This window comes from Somniosus microcephalus, chromosome 15 (genome assembly GCF_052327205.1).
Source record: "Somniosus microcephalus isolate GS21.2 chromosome 15, FLI_Smic_1.0, whole genome shotgun sequence".
Taxonomy (NCBI): domain Eukaryota; kingdom Metazoa; phylum Chordata; class Chondrichthyes; order Squaliformes; family Somniosidae; genus Somniosus; species Somniosus microcephalus.
The window spans coordinates 1,772,045-1,795,019 of NC_141001.1; the positions used below are offsets into that span (position 1 = coordinate 1,772,045).

General features: G+C 49.1%; 1 protein-coding gene across 1 annotated transcript in view; it reads right to left on the bottom strand.

The window, feature by feature from the left end:
- Window positions 1-10,505: 10,505 nt before the first annotated feature.
- LOC147106498 (CUGBP Elav-like family member 1) overlaps window positions 10,506-22,975 on the bottom strand; it is a 102,260-nt gene continuing 89,790 nt past the window's right edge. Inside the window, exons 9-10 of the mRNA XM_086008459.1 lie at window positions 20,301-20,468; window positions 10,506-16,364 (exon numbers count right to left, since the gene is read on the bottom strand). Of these exons, the coding sequence (XP_085864585.1) occupies window positions 20,341-20,468 (128 nt within the window). The 3' untranslated portion in view covers window positions 10,506-16,364; window positions 20,301-20,340. The remainder of the gene's footprint in view (window positions 16,365-20,300; window positions 20,469-22,975) is intronic.

Here is a 22,975-nt window from a genome sequence, read left to right on the forward strand (position 1 = left end):
CCCTCTCTGAAAAAACACCCTGAATAACCCGCTCTGAAAAAACACCGAATAACCCGCTCCGAATAAACCCTTAATATCCCTCTCCGAATAAACACCCTGAATAACCCTCTCCGAATAAACCCCTGAATAACCTTCTCTGAATAAACCCTGAACAACCCTCTCTGAATTAGCACCCTGAATAACCCTCTCTGGATAACCCCTGAATAACCCTCTCCGAATAAACCCCAGAACAACCCTCTCCGAATAAACCCTGAATAACCCTCTCCGAATTAACTCCTGAATAACTCTCTCCGAATAAACCATTGAATTACCCTCTCCAAATAAACCCTGAATAACCCTCTCCAAATAAACCCTGAATAACCCTCTCCAAATAAACCCCCTGAACAACCCTCTCCGAATAAACCCTGAATAACACTCTCCAAATATCACCCTGAATAACACTCTCCGAATAAACCCTGAATAACCCTCTCCGAATAAACACCCTGAAAAACACCCTCTGAATAACCCTCTCTGAATAAACCCCCGAATATCCCTCTGCGAATAAACACCCTGAAAAAGCCCCTCCGAATAAACCCCTGAATGACCCTCTCCGAATAAACACCTGAATAACTTTCTCCGAATAAACACCCTGAATAACCCTCTCTGAATAAACACCCTGAATAACCCTCTCTGAATAAACACCCTGAATAACCCTCTCCAAATGAACCCCCTGTATAACCCTCTCCGAATAAACAATGAATAACCCTCTCCGAATAAATCCTGAATAACCCTCTCCAAATAAACCCTAACTCTCCGAATAAACACCCTGAATAACCCTTTCTGAATAAACCCCCTGAATAACGCTCTCCGAATAAACCCTGAATAACCCTCTCCGAATAAACACCCTGAATAACCCTTTCCGAATAAGCCCCTGAATAACCCTCTCTGAATAAACACTGAATAACCCTCTCTGAATAAACACTGAATAACCCTCTCCGAATAAACACCCTGAATAACCCTTTCCGAATAAGCCCCTGAATAACGCTCTCCGAATAAACCCTGAATAACCCTCTCCGAATAAACACCCTGAATAACCCTTTCCGAATAAGCCCCTGAATAACCCTCTCTGAATAAACACTGAATAACCCTCTCCGAATAAACACTGAATAATCTTCTCCGAATTAACCCTGAATAACCCTCTCCGAATGGAGGGAAGGTCATTGATGAAGCAGCTGAAGATGGTTGGGCCTAGGACACTGCCCTGAGGAACAGCTGCAGCGATGTCCTGGGGCTGTGATGATTGACCTCCAACCGTCACAACCATCTTCCTTTGTGCTAGGAATGACTCCAGCCAGTGGAGCGTTTCCCCGTGATTCCCATTGACTTCAGTTTTACTGGGGCTCCTTGATGTCACACTCGGTCAAATGCTGCCTTGATGTCAAAGGCAGTCACTCTCACCTCACCTCCGGAATTCAGCACTTTTGTCCATGTTTGGACCAAGACTGTAATGAGGTCTGGAGCCGAGTAGTCCTGGCGGAACCAAACTTGGCATCTGTGAGCAGGTTATTGGTGATTAAGTAACGCTTGATAGCATTGTCGATGACACCTTCCATCACTTTGCTGATAATTGGGAGTAGACTGATGGGACGGTAATTGGCCAGATTGGATTTGTTCTGCTTTTTGTTGGCCGGCCATACCTGGGCAGTTTTCCACATTGTCGGATAGATGCCAGTGTTGCAGCTGTACTGGAACAGCTTGGCTAGAGGCGCGGCTAGTTCTGGAGCACAAGTCTGCAGCACGATAGCCGGAATATTGTCGAGGCCCATAGCCTTTGCTGTATCCAGTGCGCTCAGCTGTTTCTTGATATCATGTGGAGTGAATTGAATTGAAGACTGGCTTCTGTGATGGTGGGGACCTCAGGAGGAGGCCAATATGGATCATCCACTCGGCACTTCTGGCTGAAGATGTTTGCAAACACTTCAACTTTGTCTTTTGCACTCACATGCTGGGCTCCACCATCATTGAGGATGGGGATATTCATGGAGCTTCCTCCTCCCGTTAGTTGTTTAATGGTCCAACACCATTCATGACTGGATGTGGCAGGACTGCATAGCTCAGTCTATAGCATGCTGCTTCCACTTTTTAGCATGCATGTAGTCCTGTGTTGCAGCTTCCCCAGGTTGGCACTGCATTTTTAGGTATGCCTGGTGCTGCTCCTGGCATGCTCTTCTACACTCCTTCTAGAACCAGGGTTGGTCCCCTGGCTTAATGGTAATGGTAGACTGAGGGATATGCCAGGCAATGAGATTACAGATTGTGTCGGAATACAATTCTGCTGCTGCTGATGGCCCACAGCGCCTCATGGATGCCCAGTTTTGAGTTGCTAGATCTGTTCTGAATCTATCCCATTTAGCACGGTGGTAGTGCCACACAACACGATGGAGGGTGTCCTCAGTGTGAAGACGGGACTTTGTCTCCACAATGACTGTGTGGTGGTCACTGCTGCCAATGCCGTCATGGACAGATGCATCTGCGACAGGTAGATTGGTGAGGATGAGGTCAAGTAGGTTTTTCCTTCATGTTGGTTCTCTCACCACCTGTCGCAGGGCCAAACTGGCAGTTATGTTCTTCAGGACTCAGCCCGCTCAGTCAGTAGTGGTGCTACCGAGCCACTCTTGGTGATGGACATTGAAGTCCCCCACCCAGAGTATATGCTGTGCCCTTGCTGCTACTCAGTTCTTCTTCCAAGTGGTGTTCAACATGGAGTACTGATTCATCAACTGAGGGAGGACGGTAGGTGGTAGTCAGCAGGAGGTTTCCTTGCCTATGCTTGACCTGAAGCCATGGAACTTCATGGGGTGCGGAGTCAATGTTGAGGACTCCCAGGGCCACTCCTTCACAACTGTATACCACTGTGGCATGTTGGCCTTTATTGCAAGGGGGTTGGAATACAAGAATAAGGACATTTTGCTGCAATTGTACCGGGCCTTGAGACCACACCTGGAGTACTGGGCACAGTTAAGGAGACCACCACTAAGGAAGGATATACTTGCCTTGGAGGTGGTGCAACAAAGGTTCACTAGATTGATCCCTGGGATGAGAGGGCTGTCCTATGATTGTGTAGAATGGGCCGATACTCTCTGGAGTTTAGAAGAATGAGAGGTGATTTCATTGAAACATATAAGATTCTGAAGGGGATTGACAGGGTGGATGTTGAGAAGTTGTTTCCCCTGGGTGGAGTGTCTAGAACTAGGGAGCATAGTCTCAGGGTAAGAAGTAGGCCATTTAAGACCTATATGGAGGAGGAATTTCTTCACTTGGAGCATTGTGAATCTTTAGAATTCTCTGCCCCAGAGGGCTGTGGATGCTGAGTTTTATTCAAGACTGAGTGATAGATTTTTGGACTCTAGGGGAATCGAGGGATATGGGGATCGGGTCTTATTGAATGGCGGAGCAGGCTGGAGGGGCCGTATGGCCGACTCCTGCTCCTATTTCTTATGTTCTTATACTTGCAAATAGTCATAATTCATAACTTTTTTTTAAGGTTCCTTCAATCCTATCCCAAAAAGATGCAGTCCTAGTTTTAGCGTTAAGATGCCAGTCTCAAGAGACTGAATTTGCGCGGTGTCTCCTTCAGACAATCCTGGGATATTATTGCAGTAAACACCCTTTGTACCACGCATTTCTCATTTACCTGATGAGCCAACCGTGTGCGATCAGACGGCAACAGTTCAAACTCAGAAAAAATCATTCTGTTCTCTTTGAACCTTGCAGTATTCCGTGAAATGTTTAGGTATCAGAATCCAGTGGATTGCTGGAATACTTCAGGCAGAATCTCACTCCTTTATATCAGAGTCAGGTTACACAGGCAGCAAATGTCGTAACCGAGTCAAAAATAACAGAAAATGCTGGAAAAACTCAGCAGGCCAGGCAACATCCGTGGAGAGAAAATAAGAGTCGACGTTTCGGGTCTAACCCTTTTTCAAAACTGGAAAGGAAATGAAATAGATCGAAAGGCAGGGGTGGGAGAGAACAAAAGAAGTGAAGAGACATTAAGAGGTATTCAAAACGAGAGGAGATGGTGATAGGACAGTGGAGACAAAAGACGGCTCAGATTAGGTGTGAAATGTTCTGGCAGAATGAGAGACAACTGCCATGTGGGAGAGAGAAAAAAAGGAAAGGGGGGGGGGGGGGGAGGGAAAAACCAAAACAAAGGGGTGGATAAAAGATATAAGTAAAAATATAATAGGGGCCGAGGTTATGATCTGAAATTGTTGAACTCGATATTGAGTCCGGAAGGCTGCAAAGTGCCTAATCGGAAGATGAGGTGCTGTTCCTCGAGTTTACAGTGAGCTTCCGCGGAACGATGCAAGAGGCCAAGGACGGTGAGGTCAAATCGCTCCTAAGACATAAGAACATAAGAAATAGGAGCAGGAGTAGGCCAATCGGCCCCTCGAGCCTGCTCCGCCATTCAATAAGATCATGGCTGATCTGATCCTAACCGCCAATCCACTATCACAGAACCATCTCCTGAATCTAACAGAATTAGACACACGAAATAGGAGCAGGATCAGGCTACACGGCCCCTGGGCCCGCTCCGCTACCCACAGGGCCATGACCGATCCGAACCTAGACTCATGTCCAAATTCCTGCCCGCTCCCCATAACCCTTTATTCCCTTTACTTCTAGGAAACTGTCTATTTCTGTTTTAAATTTATGTAATGATGTAGCTTCTACAGCTTTTTGGGGCAGCATATTCCATGGACCTACCACCCTCTGAGTGAAGTAGTTCCTCCTCATCTCAGTTTTGAAAGAGCAGCCCCTTATTCTAAGACTATGCCCCCTAGTTCTAGTTTCACCCATCATCGGGAACATCTTCCCCACATCCACCCGATCCAACCCCTTCACAATCTTATATGTTTCAATAAGATCGCCTCTCATTCTTCTGAACTCCAATGAGTAGAGTCCCAATCTACTCAACCTCTCCTCATATGTCCATCCCCTCATCCCCGGGATTAACCGAGTGAACCTTCTTTGTACTGACTCGAGAGCAAGTATGTCCTTTCTTAAGTATGGACACCAAAACTGTACGCAGTATTCCAGGTGCGGTCTCACCAATACCTTGTACAACTGAAGCAATACCTCCCTATTTTTATATTCTATCCCCCTAGCAATGAAAGCCAACATTCCATTGGCCTTCTTAATCACTTGCTGCACCTGCATACTAATCTTTTGAGTTTCGTGCACCAGGACCCCCAGATCCCTTTGTACTTCAGTACTTTCCAGTTTCTTGCCATTAAGATAATAACTTGCTCTATGATTTTTCCTGCCAAAGTGCATAACCTCACACTTTCCAGTATTGTATTCCATCTGCCAAATCTCTGCCCACTTACTTAGCCTGTCGATGTCCCCTTGCAGGTTTTTTATGTCCTCCTCACTCACTACTTTCCCACCCATCTTAGTATCATCTGCAAACTTTGATATGTGACACTCGGTCCCCTCTTCCAAATCGTTAATATAGATTGTAAAGAGTTGGGGACCCAGCACTGACCCCTGCGGAACACCACTAGTTACTGATTGCCAGTCTGAGAATGAACCATTTATCCCAACTCTCTGCCTTGTTAGATAGCCAATCCTCTATCCATGCCAGAATATTACCCCCAATCCCGTGATTTTTTATCTTAAGCAATAATCTGTGTGGCACCTTGTCAAATGCCTTTTGGAAGTCTAAATACACTACGTCCACTAGTTCCCCTTTATCCACCCTATACGTTACTTCCTCAAAGAACTCCAGCAAATTTGTCAAACATGACTTCCCCTTCATAAAACCATGCTGACTTTGTCCTATTAAATTATGATTATCCAAATGTCCTGTTACTGTCTCCTTAATAATGGTCTATAGTTAAATATAGTCTATAGTTAATAACCGGTCTATAGTTTCCAGCCTTCTGTCTACTGCCCTTTTTAAATAAGGGTGTTACATTAGCAGTTTTCCAGTCTGCCGGGACCTTTGCCGAGTCCAGGGAGTTTTGGAAAATTACCAATGCATCCACAATCCCTACCGCCACTTCCCTCAAGACCCTAGGATGTAAGCCATCAGGTCCAGGTGATTTATCCGCCTTGAGTCCCATTATTTTACCGAGTACCACTTCCTTCATGATTTTGATCGTGTTTAGCTCCTCCCCCCCCCTTTAGCCCCCTGTTTGTCCAGTGTTGGGATATTCTTAGTGTCTTCTACTGTAAAGACTGATGTAAAATATTCAGTCTTTTTGCCATCTCCATATTTCCCACCATTAATTTCCCGGTCTCATCTTCTAAGGGACCAACATTTACTTTAGCCACCCTTTTTCTTTTTATATAACTATAAAAACCCTTACTATCTGTTTTTATATTTTTTGCTAATTTACCTTCATAATCTATCTTCCCTTTCTTAATCAATCTTTTTGTTATTTTTTGCTGTCTTTTAAAGTTTTCCCAATCCTCTATGCTCCCACTAGATTTGGCTACCTTATATGCCCTTGTTTTTAGTTGAATACTATCCTTAATTTCTTTACTTAGCCACGGATGGCTGTCTTTTCTTTTACACCCTTTTCTTCTCAGTGGACTATATATTTTTTGGAAGTTGTAAAGTAACTCCTTAAATGTACACCACTGATCATGTATCGTCTTACCCTTTAATCTATTTTCCCAATCCACTCTACTCAATTCCGCTCTCATACCTTCATAGTCTCCTTTATTCAAGCTTAGCACGCTTGTTTGAGATCCAACCTTCTCACCCTCTAATTGAATATGGAATTCAACCATGTTATGGTCACTCATTCCAAGGGGATCCTTTACTAGGACATTTTTAATTAATCCTGTCTCGTTACACAGGACCAGATCTAAGGTTGCTTGCCCCCTGGTTGGTTCAGTTACATACTGCTCAAGAAACCCATCCCTAATACACTCAATGAACTCATCCTCAAGGCAGCCCTGCCCAATTTGATTTGTCCAATTAATATGATAGTTAAAATCCCCCATAATTATAGATGTTCCCTTGTTACAAGCCTCAACTATTTCCTGATTGATACTCCGTCCAACAGAGTTGCCACTGTTCGGAGGCCTATAGACTACGCCTAGTGTTTTTTTCCCCTTATTATTCCTTACCTCCACCCAAACTGTTTCATTATCCTGATCTTTTGACCCAATATCATTTCTCTGTATTAGTGATTCCTTCCTTTATTAACATAGCCACCCCACCTCCCCTTCCTTCCTGCCTGTCCTTCCTGATCGTTAAATAACCTGGTATGTTTAATTCCCAGGCATTGTCACCCTGCAGCCATGTTTCTGTAATGGCCACAAAATCATACCCATATGTAGTTATTTGTGCCATTAACTCATCTATTTTGTTACGAATGCTACGTGCATTCAGATAGAGAACTTTCAAATATGTTTTGTGACACTTAGTTCCTGCTTTTGCCCTTTTTATTACTTTACCTTTTACTCCATACCTTCTGCCCCTTCCTGACACGCTCTGGTTTTTAATTTCCCCACTGCTACCTAAGTCTATGACCTTCTCTGTTGTCATTTTTATTATTTGCTCTCTAGGAACCTCCCCCCCACTAGTTAGTTTAAAGCCCTCTCTACAGCCCTAGTTATATGATTCGCCAGGACTCTAGTCCCAGCACTGGCCAAGTGAAGCCCGTCCCAACGGAACAGCTCCCTCCTGCCCCAGTACTGGTGCCAGTGTCCCAGGAAGCAAAACCCATTTCTCCCACACCAGTCTTTGAGCCACGCATTTAACTCTCTTATTTTATTTGTCCTAGCCAAATTCGCTCGTGGCTCAGGTAATAATCCAGAGATTATTACCCTTGTGGTTCTGCTTTTTAATTTGGCCCCTAGCTGCTCAAACTCCCTCAGCAGAACCTCCTTCCTTGTCCTATCTATGTCGTTGGTACCAACATGGACCACGACAACTGGATCCTCCCCCTCCCACTTTCTCTCCAGTCCAGAGGAGATGTCCTTAACCCTGGCAGGCAACACAGCCTTCGAGACTCTCGCTCTCGGCTGCAAAGAACTCTATCTATCCCCCTAACGATACTATCCCCTACCATAACATTTCTTTTAATTCCCCCCACTTGAATGGCCCCCTGCTCCATGGTGCTGTGGTCAGGTTGCTCATCCTCCCCGCAGTCCCTGTTCCCATCCTCACAGGGAGTAAGAGCCTCGAACCTGTTGGACAAGTGCAAGGGCTGCGGCTCCTCCAACACTACCTCCTGGATCCCCGTACCTGCCTCACTTCTAGTCACACCATCCTGACCCTGGCCACGGACTACATCTGAATTAATTAATCTAATTGGTGTGAATACCTCGTGATACACAGAGTCCAGGTAACTCTCCCCCTCCCTGATGTGTCTCAGTGTTTGAAGCTCGGACTCCAGCTCTTCAACACGGAGCCGGAGTTCCTCGAGCAGCCAACACTTACTGCAAATGTGATCACCGTGAGCATCAATGGCGTTCACCAGCTCCCACATATTGCAGCAGCAACACATCACCTGATCTCCCATTCTATGTAATTAATTAAATTTATTAATATTATTCTTATATTAATTGAAACCCCCCTCCCCATCCGTTACCTGTACAGGCTATTCGGCCCCAGCCCAGCCATCCAACCTCTCAAATAATGGCAAACCACTGGAACTGAACCCACCCAGCAGGTTACCTATCTTGGTACTCTCCGTGGTCCCAGATCACCAGGAACAGACATCCCAATCAGAAGGGTTATCTGCAGCGTGTGTTTACTCTTCACAAGCACACAATCCCATTTCTAACCCAATTGGTGTAAGGTTAACCTCGCAAAGACCAGAGGTTGGGTTTGGAGCCCAATTAATACAGGACATCTCAGAATTTAATCCAGCTGCGCTCAGTGATAGGGTTAAGACTCCTTATTGCATCGTTAGAAAATCCAGAAGTACTCACTCTTTTAGAATTGATTGAGTCCACCTTATGTACATAGCCAGACATTATTGTCTCGGTAAGATATCCGAGTGAGGGACCAAGCCACTCAATTCAAATACAAGCATCATGTGGATTTTTGTCCCAGTTATATCTTGTTTGGTCGTTCTTTTGGAGTTCAACAGACATGTCGTTAAATTTGCAATGTCCCAGCCAATTTTCTGGAAAATATTTCTCAACTTGTTAAAATTAAGTAGCTTGTCTGAAGCCATCGGAGAAATGGATTGGCCGGTGAGATTCTACAGATAGTTTGGGTTCCACCGGGACCACACAGCTCCAGACCTCATTGCTGCCTTTGTTCAAGAGCTCAATTCCAGAGGTGAGATGAGAGTGACTGCCCTTGACATCAAAGCAGCATTTGACAGAATGTGGCATCAAGAAACCCGAGTAAAACAGAAGTCCATGGGGATCAGGGAGAAAATTCTCCACTACCTGGAGTCATCCCAAGCACAAAGGAAGATAGTTCTGGTTGTTGGAGGCCAATCATCACAGCCCCAGGACATCGCTGCAGGAGTTCCTCAGGGCAGTGTTCTAGGCCCAACCATCTTCAGCGGCTTCATCAATGACCTTCTCACCAACATAAGGTCAGAAATGGGGATGTTCGCTGATGACTGCACAGTGTTCAGCGCCATTCACAATTCTCATAATGAAGCAGTCCATGTCTGCATGCAGCAAGAACTGGACAACATCCAGGTTTGGGCTAATAAGTGGCAAGTAACTTTCGCTCCACAGAAGTGCCAGGAATGACGATCAATGAGTCTAACCACCCATGCCGTTCAATGGCCTCGCCCTCACAGATTCCCTCACCATCACCATTAATCAGAAACTGAACTGGATCAGCCACATAAATACTGTGGCTACAAGAGGTCAGAGGCTGGGTATTCTGGAGCGAGTGGTTCACCTCCTTACTCCCCAAAGCCTCTCTGCCATACCACAAGGTACAAGTCAGGATTGTGAAGAAATACTCTCCACTTGCCTGGATGAGTGCAGCTGCAACACTCAAGAAGCTCAACACCATCCGGGACAAAGCAGCCCGCTTGATGGCCAGCCCATCCACCGCTTTAAACATTCACTCCCTCCACCACCGGCATACCGTGGCTGCAGTGTGTACCATCTACAAGATGCACTGCAGCAACTCGCCAAGGCTTCTTCGACAGCACCTCCCAAACCCGCGATTTCTTCCACCTAGAAAGACAAGGGCAGCAGGCGCATGGGAACACCACCACCTCCAAGTCACACACCATCCTGACTTGGAAATATATCGCTGATCCTTCAACTTCGCTGGGTCAAAATCCTGGAACTTCCTCCCCAACAGCACCATGGGAGGACCTTCACCACGGGAGTGCTTTCACCACACGGACTGCAGCGGTTCAAGAAGGCAGCTCACCACCACCTTCTCGAGGGCAATTAGAAATGGGTAAAAATGCTGTACTAACGATACCCACATCTCAAGAATGAATATAAAAAACGCAGTTGCACGCACACACAGACAGACACAGACCTGCACGCATAAAAAGAGGCAGGTGACAGAATCTTCTCAAACTGTTTAATAGTAAATACTAAACAAGGAAGGTACCACACTTTCATACAAAATGACTGCAAATCCGTGTGTGCAGTTAAAACAGTTTAGTACCCAGTCAAGACAAAAATAGTAGGAAAATCTTAAACAAATACCAGCTTTATTCAAACTAGCAACATTTTGCCATTCCTCTACACAAACGGTTTGCTCCAAAACAACTTACAAGTGGTTTTTTTGATTTTTTATTAATTCCATAATTTGTCTCAAGGTTACATCACAAAAAAAAAAAATCACACAAGGTAATGACATCGCAAAAAAAAGCTTTTCCTTTGTAATGAGCGCGCAAAATCCCATCTTATTTTAGTAGAGGTTTGGTCATTGTGGCAAACTTTTAGAAATCAGTAACGTTCACATTTGTTAATCGTTTTATAGTGCTCGTATAAAAGGCAAAGTTGTACAAAACCTAGAGAGTTAAATACAGTCAGTTTGTACCAATAAAAAGCCCACAGGATTCGGAATTGTTTATTAACTCACAAAGCAGCAAGGGTTTGGAAAATCAGTCACTCAAGTATCTGTGTTGGTTTACTTTCAATCTTTACATTATCAAAAGACAACAAGATGGCAATTAAATATTCGCTAAGCATTTTCCACAGGATTCTGGTCTGGGCATCACAGTCAGGGCCACTGAGTGCCTGGTGAAGCTGGAGGATTGGCAATGATGCTAGAGAGGGAACGCAGTCAGTGGGTGTCTGAAGTGTGAGGCAGCATCAGTGCAACATGTCACCCACCCCCTCCAGGGTGTGTCTGAGATACAGCAGCACGTTCCCCCTCCCCCCACCCCCAGGCTGTGGCAGGAATCAAGGTCCCCGGGGTGGAGTGTGGGCTGTCCAGGTCTATCATGCTGGGGTGTTAATTTTGAGTAAGTGCTTAATGGGAGAAGGAGACTGGAGCCATGGCGGAGGTGCATTGCAGACACCCAGTGCACTAATGTTACCCACATTCGCTCGCGGTGATGTGACTGCCCATCCTTGCACAAGTCACCAGGGTTCGTACAGTCGAAGCACAGGGTCAAAGCACAGAGCTGAGAGCCCAAGGCTCAGTGTGCATTTACCCTGGTGAGCTCAAACTCTCGCTTGTGACAGTCAGTCCTCAGGGGTCAGCCCAGCTCGGTATTGGCCAGGGACAAAGCACCCGACTAACTGGGCCAAATCCTGTAGCTAGGACTAAACCAATCCCAGCCCCCACGGCTCATGGAGAAACAGCAGGCGAGCCAATCACTGCCCCGACCCCTCAGGGTGAGACAGCAGGCGAGCCAATCACTGCCCCCCTCAGGGTGAGGCAGCAGGCGAGCCAATCATTGTCCTCCACGGCGGGACAGCAGGTGAGCCAATCACTGCCCTCCATGGCGGGACAGCAGGCGAGCCAATCACTGCCCTCCATGGCGGGACAGCAGGCGAGTCAATCACTGCCCTCCATGGTGAGACAGCAGGCGAGCCAATCACTGCCCTCCATGGCGGGACAGCAGGCGAGCCAATCACTGCCCCCCTCAGGGTGAGACAGCAGGCGAGTCAATCACTGCCCTCCATGGTGAGACAGCAGGCGAGCCAATCACTGCCCTCCATGGTGAGACAGCAGGCGAGCCAATCACTGCCCTCCATGGTGAGACAGCAGGCGAGCCAATCACTGCCCTCCATGGTGAGACAGCAGGCGAGCCAATCACTGCCCTCCATGGTGAGACAGCAGGCGAGCCAATCACTGCCCTCCATGGTGAGACAGCAGGCGAGCCAATCACTGCCCTCCATGGTGAGACAGCAGGCGAGCCAATCACTGCCCCCCTCAGGGTGAGACAGCAGGCAAGCCAATCACTGCCCTCCATGGCAGGACAGCAGGCGAGCCAATCACTGCCCTCCATGGCGGGACAGCAGGCGAGCCAATCACTGCCCTCCATGGCAGGACAGCAGGCGATCCAATCACTGCCCTCCTCAGGGTGAGACAGCAGGCAAGCCAATCACTGCCCTCCATGGCAGGACAGCAGGCGAGCCAATCACTGCCCTCCATGGCGGGACAGCAGGCGAGCCAATCACTGCCCTCCATGGCGGGACAGCAGGCGAGTCAATCACTGCCCTCCATGGTGAGACAGCAGGCGAGCCAATCACTGCCCTCCATGGCGGGACAGCAGGCGAGCCAATCACTGCCCCCCTCAGGGTGAGACAGCAGGCGAGTCAATCACTGCCCTCCATGGTGAGACAGCAGGCGAGCCAATCACTGCCCTCCATGGTGAGACAGCAGGCGAGCCAATCACTGCCCTCCATGGTGAGACAGCAGGCGAGCCAATCACTGCCCTCCATGGTGAGACAGCAGGCGAGCCAATCACTGCCCTCCATGGTGAGACAGCAGGCGAGCCAATCACTGCCCTCCATGGTGAGACAGCAGGCGAGCCAATCACTGCCCCCCTCAGGGTGAGACAGCAGGCAAGCCAATCACTGCCCTCCATGGCAGGACAGCAGGCGAGCCAATCACTGCCCTCCATGGCGGGACAGCAGGCGAGCCAATCACTGCCCTCCATGGCAGGACAGCAGGCGATCCAATCACTGCCCTCCTCAGGGTGAGACAGCAGGCAAGCCAATCACTGCCCTCCATGGCAGGACAGCAGGCGAGCCAATCACTGCCCTCCATGGCGGGACAGCAGGCGAGCCAATCACTGCCCTCCATGGCGGGACAGCAGGCGAGTCAATCACTGCCCTCCATGTTGAGACAGCAGGCGAGCCAATCACTGCCCCCCTCAGGGTGAGACAGCAGGCGAGTCAATCACTGCCCTCCATGGTGAGACAGCAGGCGAGCCAATCACTGCCCTCCATGGTGAGACAGCAGGCGAGCCAATCACTGCCCTCCATGGTGAGACAGCAGGCAAGCCAATCACTGCCCTCCATGGTGAGACAGCAGGCGAGCCAATCACTGCCCTCCATGGTGAGACAGCAGGCGAGCCAATCACTGCCCTCCATGGTGAGACAGCAGGCGAGCCAATCACTGCCCCCCTCAGGGTGAGACAGCAGGCAAGCCAATCACTGCCCTCCATGGCAGGACAGCAGGCGAGCCAATCACTGCCCTCCATGGCGGGACAGCAGGCGAGCCAATCACTGCCCTCCATGGCAGGACAGCAGGCGATCCAATCACTGCCCTCCTCAGGGTGAGACAGCAGGCAAGCCAATCACTGCCCTCCATGGCAGGACAGCAGGCGAGCCAATCACTGCCCTCCATGGCGGGACAGCAGGCGAGCCAATCACTGCCCTCCATGGCGGGACAGCAGGCGAGCTTGCAACTCGAAAAAGTAGGTGCTGGGAGAATTTTATTTTTTTTAAAAGGGGAGTTATTTTATTTGAAAAATGTTAGCATTAACAGGAGTTGTTGAATTTAACAGCTATTAATTTGCCAGATGAAGCAATTCTTGAACATGCATTGTGTTGGAGTTCAGATCAGTGTGCATCAATAGTCACCTTCAGTGCCCAGCCTGGTCCTCAGCCCATGTGTGTGTGTGTGGGGGGGGGGGGTCTTTGAGAGGCGGGGCTGTGGGGGCGGGTCTTTGAGAGGCGGGGCTGCTACATCGTGTCACCCTGCCTGCCAGGAGCGGGTGGAGTGGAGTGAAAGATACAAGCAGCGATCGAACAGATTACAGCATGGGGAAATTAAATCCTCAATAAAATCCCAGACACAGGCTGAAGGAGGTTGTGTGGGGTGGGTGTAGGGGAGGAGAGGGGTGGGGGTTGATTAGAGGGTGGTGGCTGAGGGTTGGGGGTTTAGGGGAGGGTTGATGTTGAGGGGTGGGTGGTGTTTGACGGGAGAGGATTGATTGGAAGGTTGGATGGTGTTTGGAGGTTGGAGTTAGGTGCTGAGGTGGAGGGTTGGGGTGAGAGGTCTGCACCGACCGTGCATGCGTGAGAATTGAATTGCGGGCGATGGGGTGGGGGGGGGGGGGTTCCGACAGAATCACCACCCTCACAGTGCCTGGTAACAGTCAGCACAAGGCCCGGACCTCAACCATGCCAAGCCACAGTGAAAGGGGACCATCATTGCACGTCTCCAGAAACCCAGCTGTGATTTACTTAGTACAATAACCAACTCTCAGCCCTTGTGAAAAGTCTCCCTCCCACCTACCTCCAAATAATGACACATCCACTTAGAATCCATCAAACACTTCACGGTAAGTCACCCGAGGTCTAACTCCACGGGAAAATCAATCATTTATATATATGTAAACAAAAACACGGAAGCGCATTGCACACACCCCGCCTGCACTAGTGTGTGCGGGTCGCTGGGAGCTGATTTAACATCACAGTCTGTGCACGCTGAGTTAAAGCGGGTGGAGGGGAGTGGTTCAACAGGACACACCTGGTCTGTGTACGATATTTGCCACAACACAGTTCAAAAATATACTTTATTTAAACCTCCAACTTAATTTTTTTTGCACTTTATCAAACAGTAAATTTGAAGTCAGGAAGACAGAAAAGCTGTACAAAGTGGAAAAGGCTGTAACATGCAATAACACTTGGCACTAAATCGAGTTAACAAGTCACATCACATTTTGCTGAGGATTTGAGCGTAGATACAATACATGCAAGGTATATTCACACCAAACTCCACAACATTCAACTACAGACTGTGTTTCTTCAAACTTTTGCTTCAGACACTGCTAACGACAGAAAACCAAGTGCCAGAAAATAAACTCCATGGGAAATGATCCGACAATTGAAAGAAACTATTCAAGTATTTCTTTACTGATGTCACTCCAGTATATCGAGGGGATTGGGGAGAGGGAAAAGGGGAGTGAAGGGAAGGGAGGGGGCTGCGGGAGTGGGATGGTAGAGTGAGGGAGGTGGCTGGGGGAAGGGAGGGGGAGTGAGGGAGGGGAGGGGGAGTGGGGGCTGGGGGAGTGAGTGAGGGGAGGGGGCTGGGGGAGTGAGGGGAGGGGGCTGGGGGAGTGAGTGAGGGGAGGGGGCTGGGGGAGTGAGTGAGGGGAGGGGGCTGGGGGAGTGAGTGAGGGAGGGGGCTGGGGGAGTGAGTGAGGGAGGGGGCTGGGGGAGTGAGTGAGGGAGGGGGATGAGGAGTGAGGGAGGGGGCTGGGGGACGGTGAGGGAGGGGGAACGGTGAGGGAGGGGGAACGGTGAGGGAGGGGGGAACGGTGAGGGAGGGGGAACGGTGAGGGAGGGGGGACGGTGAGGGAGGGGGACGGTGAGGGAGGGGGACGGTGAGGGAGGGGGGACGGTGAGGGACGGGGGGGGAGTGAGGAAGGAGTGGAGCAGAAAGGGGGTGTAGGAAGGATGAAAAGGCTGGTGGGGTTTGACCCGGAGGAAGGGAAAGCTAACACCCTGCCAACTTATCCAGAAGCGAGCATCTCCGCTTCGTCTCCCTTAGAGCAAAATGTGACCACACTCCACACTGCCCTGAACACACTCCACACTAAAAAACGGAAACAGGAACACACACAAGTCATTTTGTTTTTTTTTATCGTTTGGCTGCTTCAGATATAAAGCCCTCCACTAGTGCTAGAAAGGGCGCTTCGCGAAAAGGAGTAGAAAGAAGTGTCAAAACGCTGCAATTTAGTTAAGAAATTCTAGAAAAATAGACTCTTAAAGAAGATTTAAATGTAACAATTTTTTGTAAGCTTGCTTAAAGCGGCCTGCCCCAGCAGCACTGAGGGAGGGGGGTGGGGGCGGGGAAACAAAAGGTTTCTGAAATACATCAAATAAGGTCAAAACAAGGTCAAAGGTCAGTAGAGGTCAAGCATCAGAGAAGCTCAGAGACAACGAGGGGACGATGAACTTTGACGTCACAGCAACATGCTAGGCAGACGATGAACAAACGGGCACGAAGATATCTAGAAAAAAACAAAACCAGAAAGGGAGAAGGACCAAGTTACACAAAGCCATAAAAAAGGAAAATAAAATAAAAATGTAAAAACAGAACACAATGATACAGTGCATGGGGTCAATGCATATTTTGAACAATGGGACAGGGAAGAGCACATGCTAAACACTACAAACAGATGTAATTCACACACATACAAGTATGACACCAGACGGCCCTGAGCCAGGGAGTGCAGAGAAAGGGGCAGGGACCCTCACCCTGGCTCCTTTTATTTGCGACTTGCATCTAACCACATCGCCAATCGGCTCGAAGAATAAAATCCTTTTAAAAAGAATGACGGAGTGTAAATGGACAGACAAAACTGGGTAAGACTGGCACAGATATTCAGGATGTGAGAAATCAATGGAGAAGATACATACAGGTCAAATTATGTAAAAAGCAGCTACTAGCTACAATCCCTCACGCCACAATCCTAGATTAAGACTGGTCCGGTTCACACAAGGAAAGCTGAGCAGCCACTCCATAAAGCACTCGTCACTAACCACATCAACAGTGTGAATGCTGGACATCGAAAACATCAGCTGGAGGCCAGGGCTCCTCATTTTAAAGAAAGACTGGCATTTCCATAGCACCTTTCACCACCTCAGGATGTCCCAAAGCCTCTTACAGTACTTTCTGAAGTGTAGTGACTGACAGCAGACAAATTGTGCACAGCAAGATCCCACAAACAGCAATGTGATAATGACCAGATAATCTGTTATAGTGATGTTAGTTGAGGGATAAATATTGTCCAGGACACCACGGAGACCTCCCTGCTCCACTTCAAAATAGTGCCATGGAATCCTTTACATCTACCCGAGATGGTAGACAGGGCCTCAGTTTAACACCTCATTTGAAACACAGCACTTCTGACAGTGCAGCTCTCCCTCAGTGCTGCCCGACAGTGCAGCGCTCCCTCAGTACTGCCCCTCCGACATTGCAGCACTCCCTCAGTACTGTCCCTCCCGACCGCGCAGCGCTCCCTCGGAACTGCACCTCCAACGGTGCAGCACTCCCTCGGTACTGCCCCTCCGACAGTGCAGCACTCCCTCGGTACTGCCCCTCCGACAGTGCAGCACTCCCTCAGTACTGCCCCTCCGACAGTGCAGCACTCCCTCAGTACTGCCCCTCCGACAGTGCAGCGCTCCCTCAATACTGCCCCTCCGACAGGGCAGCGCTCCCTCAGTATTGCACTGAGCATGTCAGCCTGCATCACGGCCTCAAATCTCCAAAGTGGGAAAAAGAAAGTTTCTACCTGTGGCTGTTTTAAAGTTCGGCACAATGGTCTGTCCCTTTCCTCACGCACAGTACAAGTTCCTTGTTGTAACCTGAGATTGGTGTCAACAGCACGTCGGGAGATGAGGAATATCCTTCGGTCACTAATGGATCCAACAGTTGTGATTCAGTGCGTTGCATTTGGGAGGGAGGGAGGAGGAGGAGGAGCTCCCCACGTGCAGTGTGGGTGGCAGTCAGAGCCGATCCACGCTGCTCCGCAAGGGCTGAACTTGGATGTGGGAAGCGTGCTGACTGCTTGCTTTTGGAGCATGGCTCCCTCTCCCTGCACAAGTCGGACACCCCGTGCAACGTGAGCAATTACTCCGCGGCCGCCTGCAACATGGATAATTCACCAGCCAGAGATCCACACTCGCCACCTCAGCCATGTGTCAGCAACACTTTGAAGGAAAGAGCCCAAGTGTTGAGTGGGAGGGCACACTCCGACAGCGACACTTACACATACACCAGGGTTTGAGCGCGTCTCCCCAGCTCCAAATTTAAAATCGATCTTACACTTCTCTCCGAAGTTATTTAAAAAAAATAGGTTTCAAGTATTTAAATCAAAGAGCGTCAGAATGACCCTGTATCAGTAGTTCCACCTCAAACATTGCATATAACAGCCATGTAAACCAGTCGCCTACAAAACACTGATTCTCCAGTAAAATACCTCAGATAATAAATAATCTCCAACACTCGGGAGCAGTAAAAAACCTCTATAAAAATAGAAAAGGTAGAACTGTAATTATACATTCACCCCAATCTCTTTGTGCATTTTTAAAACAAATTCACATTATTCCCCTGGAAGTTTTAAATTGAATGTGTGAAAACAAAAAACATTTTGTTGTGTTTTACCCACCAATTCCTAAAAAAACTGGGGAGGATAAAATCCTGGGAGCAGGTTGATGTGACCCTCCAAACATCTGAAACTCAATGAGCAAGTCATACAGTGTGTGCACAGCAGCGGTTTTCTTTGGAGGCAGAGGGAAGAAGTGCGAGCATGATGGCAGTGCTCGACCCTTTGAGGAGTGATGGAGTGTCTCCCACGGGGTGGGGTGGGGGAGGAGACAGACAGCGCACGACAGAGAGAGGGCGCACGAGACAACCAGCCAGGACACACACAGCGCATGAGGGGGAGAGAGAGGCAGAGAGAGAGAGGGCGCACGAGACAGACAGCCAGACAGGACGTACAGGACACACACAGCGCATGAGGGGGAGAGAGAGAGGCAGAGAGAGGGCGCACGAGACAGCCAGCCAGACAGGACGTACAGGACACACACAGCGCATGAGGGGGAGAGAGAGGGCGCACGAGACAGCCAGCCAGACAGGACGCACGAGGGAGGGAGGGGCGGACCGGGCGCACGAGGGACAGACAGACCGGGCGCACGAGGGACAGACAGACCGGGCGCACGAGGGACAGACAGACCGGGCGCACGAGGGACAGACAGACCGGGCGCACGAGGGACAGACAGACCGGGCGCACGAGGGACAGACAGACAGGGCGCACGAGGGACAGACAGACAGGGCGCACGAGGGACAGACAGACAGGGCGCACGAGGGACAGACAGACAGGGCGCACGAGGGACAGACAGACAGGGCGCACGAGGGACAGACAGACAGGGCGCACGAGGGACAGACAGACAGGGCGCACGAGGGACAGACAGACAGGGCGCACGAGGGACAGACAGACAGGGCGCACGAGGGACAGACAGACAGGGCGCACGAGGGACAGACAGACAGGGCGCACGAGGGACAGACAGGGCGCACGAGGGACAGACAGACAGGGCGCACGAGGGACAGACAGACAGGGCGCACGAGGGACAGACAGACAGGGCGCACGAGGGACAGACAGACAGGGCGCACGAGGGACAGACAGGGCGCACGAGGGACAGACAGACAGGGCGCACGAGGGACAGACAGCCAGGGCGCACGAGGGACAGACAGCCAGGGCGCACGAGGGACAGACAGCCAGGGCGCACGAGGGACAGACAGCCAGGGCGCACAAGGGGAGGAGGAAGAGGAGAAAGAAGATGAAGTGAAGAAAGATGAAAAGAACAGAAAAAGGAAAGAGAAGGGAGGGAAAGGAAGGTGGAGAAGAAGGAAGAGAAGGAAGACGAAGAGAATGACGAGGAAGAGGAGGCGACGGCACCATGTTCCCTGATTAACACGGGCAGTATTGACCAGTTAATACTCCAATGGCGTGGCTTTTTTGGTGTGGAAAATTTTGTCAAGAGGCAACTCTGGTAGAACGTCCTTCAATCCTCAAAAGGGTGATTGCACGGCAATTGTTTTGGCAGAAACCAGTGAATGGTAATCATTCTCTCCAATAACACACTTGGCCGTCAGTACACAGCAAACTCCAAATTCTAAATGATATGGCAGCTAAAATTTCAGTGAAGAAAACTACCTTCAGACTGAGCCTCAGAACGTGTGTGTGTGTATAACGTAAAATTCACAACAGAAAATCGTACCGTTAATTTTGTCAATAAAACAGAAGTGAAGCGCACGCACACACTCACACACACACACACAAAGACTGAGAGTGCAGAGAATGGCCCCAGTCACGTTGGGGTTACTCGAGGAGTTCGACGACCACCCTCTCTCTCCATTGTTTCCACAGCAGCGCCCAACTTACCAGTGAACATGTTTAAACTCAAGTTTATTTTGACTAAAGCTCAGTATGGCTTGCTGTCGTTCTTCGATCGCTTGAGTTGGACTTTCAGGCGTTTCATGCCGATCTGAAAGCCATTCATTGCTTGTATGGCAGCCTGTGAGGAAACCGGATTGTCATAGCTTACAAACCCTGCAACCAAAAACACAGCAGCAGATTCAACAACAGAGGCTCAAACAAGCAGCTGGCCAACATTCAAACAGCCCATCCTACCCAGGACTGTGGCTCTGTTAAGGGAACAGGGGAAGGGGAGCAGGCTCAGACACAGAGTGAGAACACGTAACACCTGGGCAGTTGAGAAACGGTCCATTCCATTTAAACTGTTCAATTTAAAAATAACAGGGATTAAAGCTGACAGGATGGGTAGAGTCCATGATGGGATACAGTGTACAAGGGCTGTGGGAGGAGATTAAATGGGTGGGTGCATGGGCTGTGGGGGGAGATTAAATGGGTGGGTGCATGGGCAGTGGGAGGAGATTAAATGGGTGGGTGCATGGGCTGTGGGGGGGGATTAAATGGGTGGGTGCATGGGCTGTGGGGGGGGATTAAATGGGTGGGTGCATGGGCTGTGGGGGGAGATTAAATGGGTGGGTGCATGGGCAGTGGGGGGAGATTAAATGGGTGGGTGCATGGGCAGTGGGGGGAGATTAAATGGGTGGGTGCATCGGCAGTGGGGGGAGATTAAATGGGTGGGTGCATGGGCTGTGGGGGGAGATTAAATGGGTGGGTGCATGGGCAGTGGGGGGAGATTAAATGGGTGGGTGCATGGGCAGTGGGAGGAGATTAAATGGGTGGGTGCATGGGCTGTGGGGGGAGATTAAATGGGTGGGTGCATGGGCAGTGGGAGGAGATTAAAACTATGTTCAACAGAGTCCAGGAAAAATACATTCCGCTAAAAAATAACAAACTAAACACTAAAGAGACACCATGGATGAATAAGGAAAGAGGCATACACTAAGTACATGGACAGCAGGGAGAATATTCTGACGAAGGGTCATCGACCTGAAACGTTAACTCTGTTTCTCTCCACAGATGCTGCCTGACCTGCTGAGTATTTCCAGCATTTTCTGTTTTTATTACAAGAAAACATTAATCAACTTGCAGAATGGGCATATAATTGGCAAATGAATTTCAATACAGATTAAGTGAGGTATTACATTTTGTTAAGAAAAATAAGGAAGTCACATATTACTTGGAAAATAAAATAAGACTCTAAATGGGGCAGAATAGCAAAGGGATCTTGGAGTACAAATACACAAATCAGCGACGCAGGTTAACAAGGCCATAAAAAAGCAAACCCAGCAAGTGGATTTCTCGAGGGATAGAATTGAAACGTAGAGAAGTTATGCTAAACTTGTATCGAACCTCGGTTAGACCACACTTGAAGTACAGTGTAGAGTTCTGGTCGCCATATTATAAAAAGGATATAGAGGCACTGGAAAGGGTGCAAAAAAGATTTACAAGGAATGCAAGGCTATCAGGAAAGGATGAACAGGCTGGGTTCTTGAAAAGAGAAGGCTGAGGGGTGAGGGGCGGCCTAACAGAGGTCTTTCAAGTGATGAAAGATTTTGATAGTGGAGACACTAGTGGGAAAGAAGAGTAAAACTCGAGGCCATTAATCTAAGATAGTCACCAAGAAATCCAATCGGGAATTCAGGAGAAACTTCTTTACCCAGCGAGTGGGGAGAATGTGGAACTCGCTGCCACAGGGAGTGGTTGAAGCAAATAGTATAGATGCATTTAAGGGGAGGCTAGACAAGCATATGAGGGAGAAGGGAATAGAGGGTTACGCTGAGAGAGTTAGATGAGGAAAGACGGGAGGAAGCTCGAGTAGAGCATAAACGCCGGCATGGACTGGTTGGGCCGAATGGCCTGTTTCTGTGCTGTATATCTGGTGAAATTCTATGAAACCTTCTTCTGATTACCACCTACCACCCTCGCTCAGCTGATAAATCAGTACTGCTCCATCTTGAACACCACATGGAGGAAGCACTGGCGGTAACAAGAGAACATAATGTACTCTGGGTGGGGAACTTCAATGTCCATCATCAAGAGTGGCTCGGTAGCACCACTACTGACCGAGCTGGCCGAGTCCTGAAGGATATAGCTACCAGGCTGGGTAGGTGGTCAGAGAACCAACACAAGAGAAAAACCTACTTGACCTCGTCCTCACCAATCTACCCGTCACAGATGCATCTCTCCATGACAGTATTGGTAGGAGTGACCACTGCACAGTCATTGTGGAGACAAAGTCCTGTTTTCATATTTTCTCCATCGTGTTGTGTGGCACTACCACCGTGGTAAATTGAATAGATTCAGAACAGATCTAGCAGCTCAAAACTGAGCATTCATGATGCGCTGTGGGCCATCAGCAGCAACAGAATTGTATTCCACCACAATCTATAGATAGATTTCTAGACACAAAAGGCATCAGAGGGTATGGGGAGAGAGCGGGAATATGGTACTGAGATAGAGGATCAGCCATGATCATACTGAATGGCGGAGCAGGTCCGAAGGGCTGAATGGCCGACTCCTGCTCCTATTTTTCTATGTTTCTATAACCTCACGGTCCGGCATATCCCTCACTCTACCATTACCATCAAGCCAGGGGACCAACTCTAGTTCCATGGGGAGTGTAG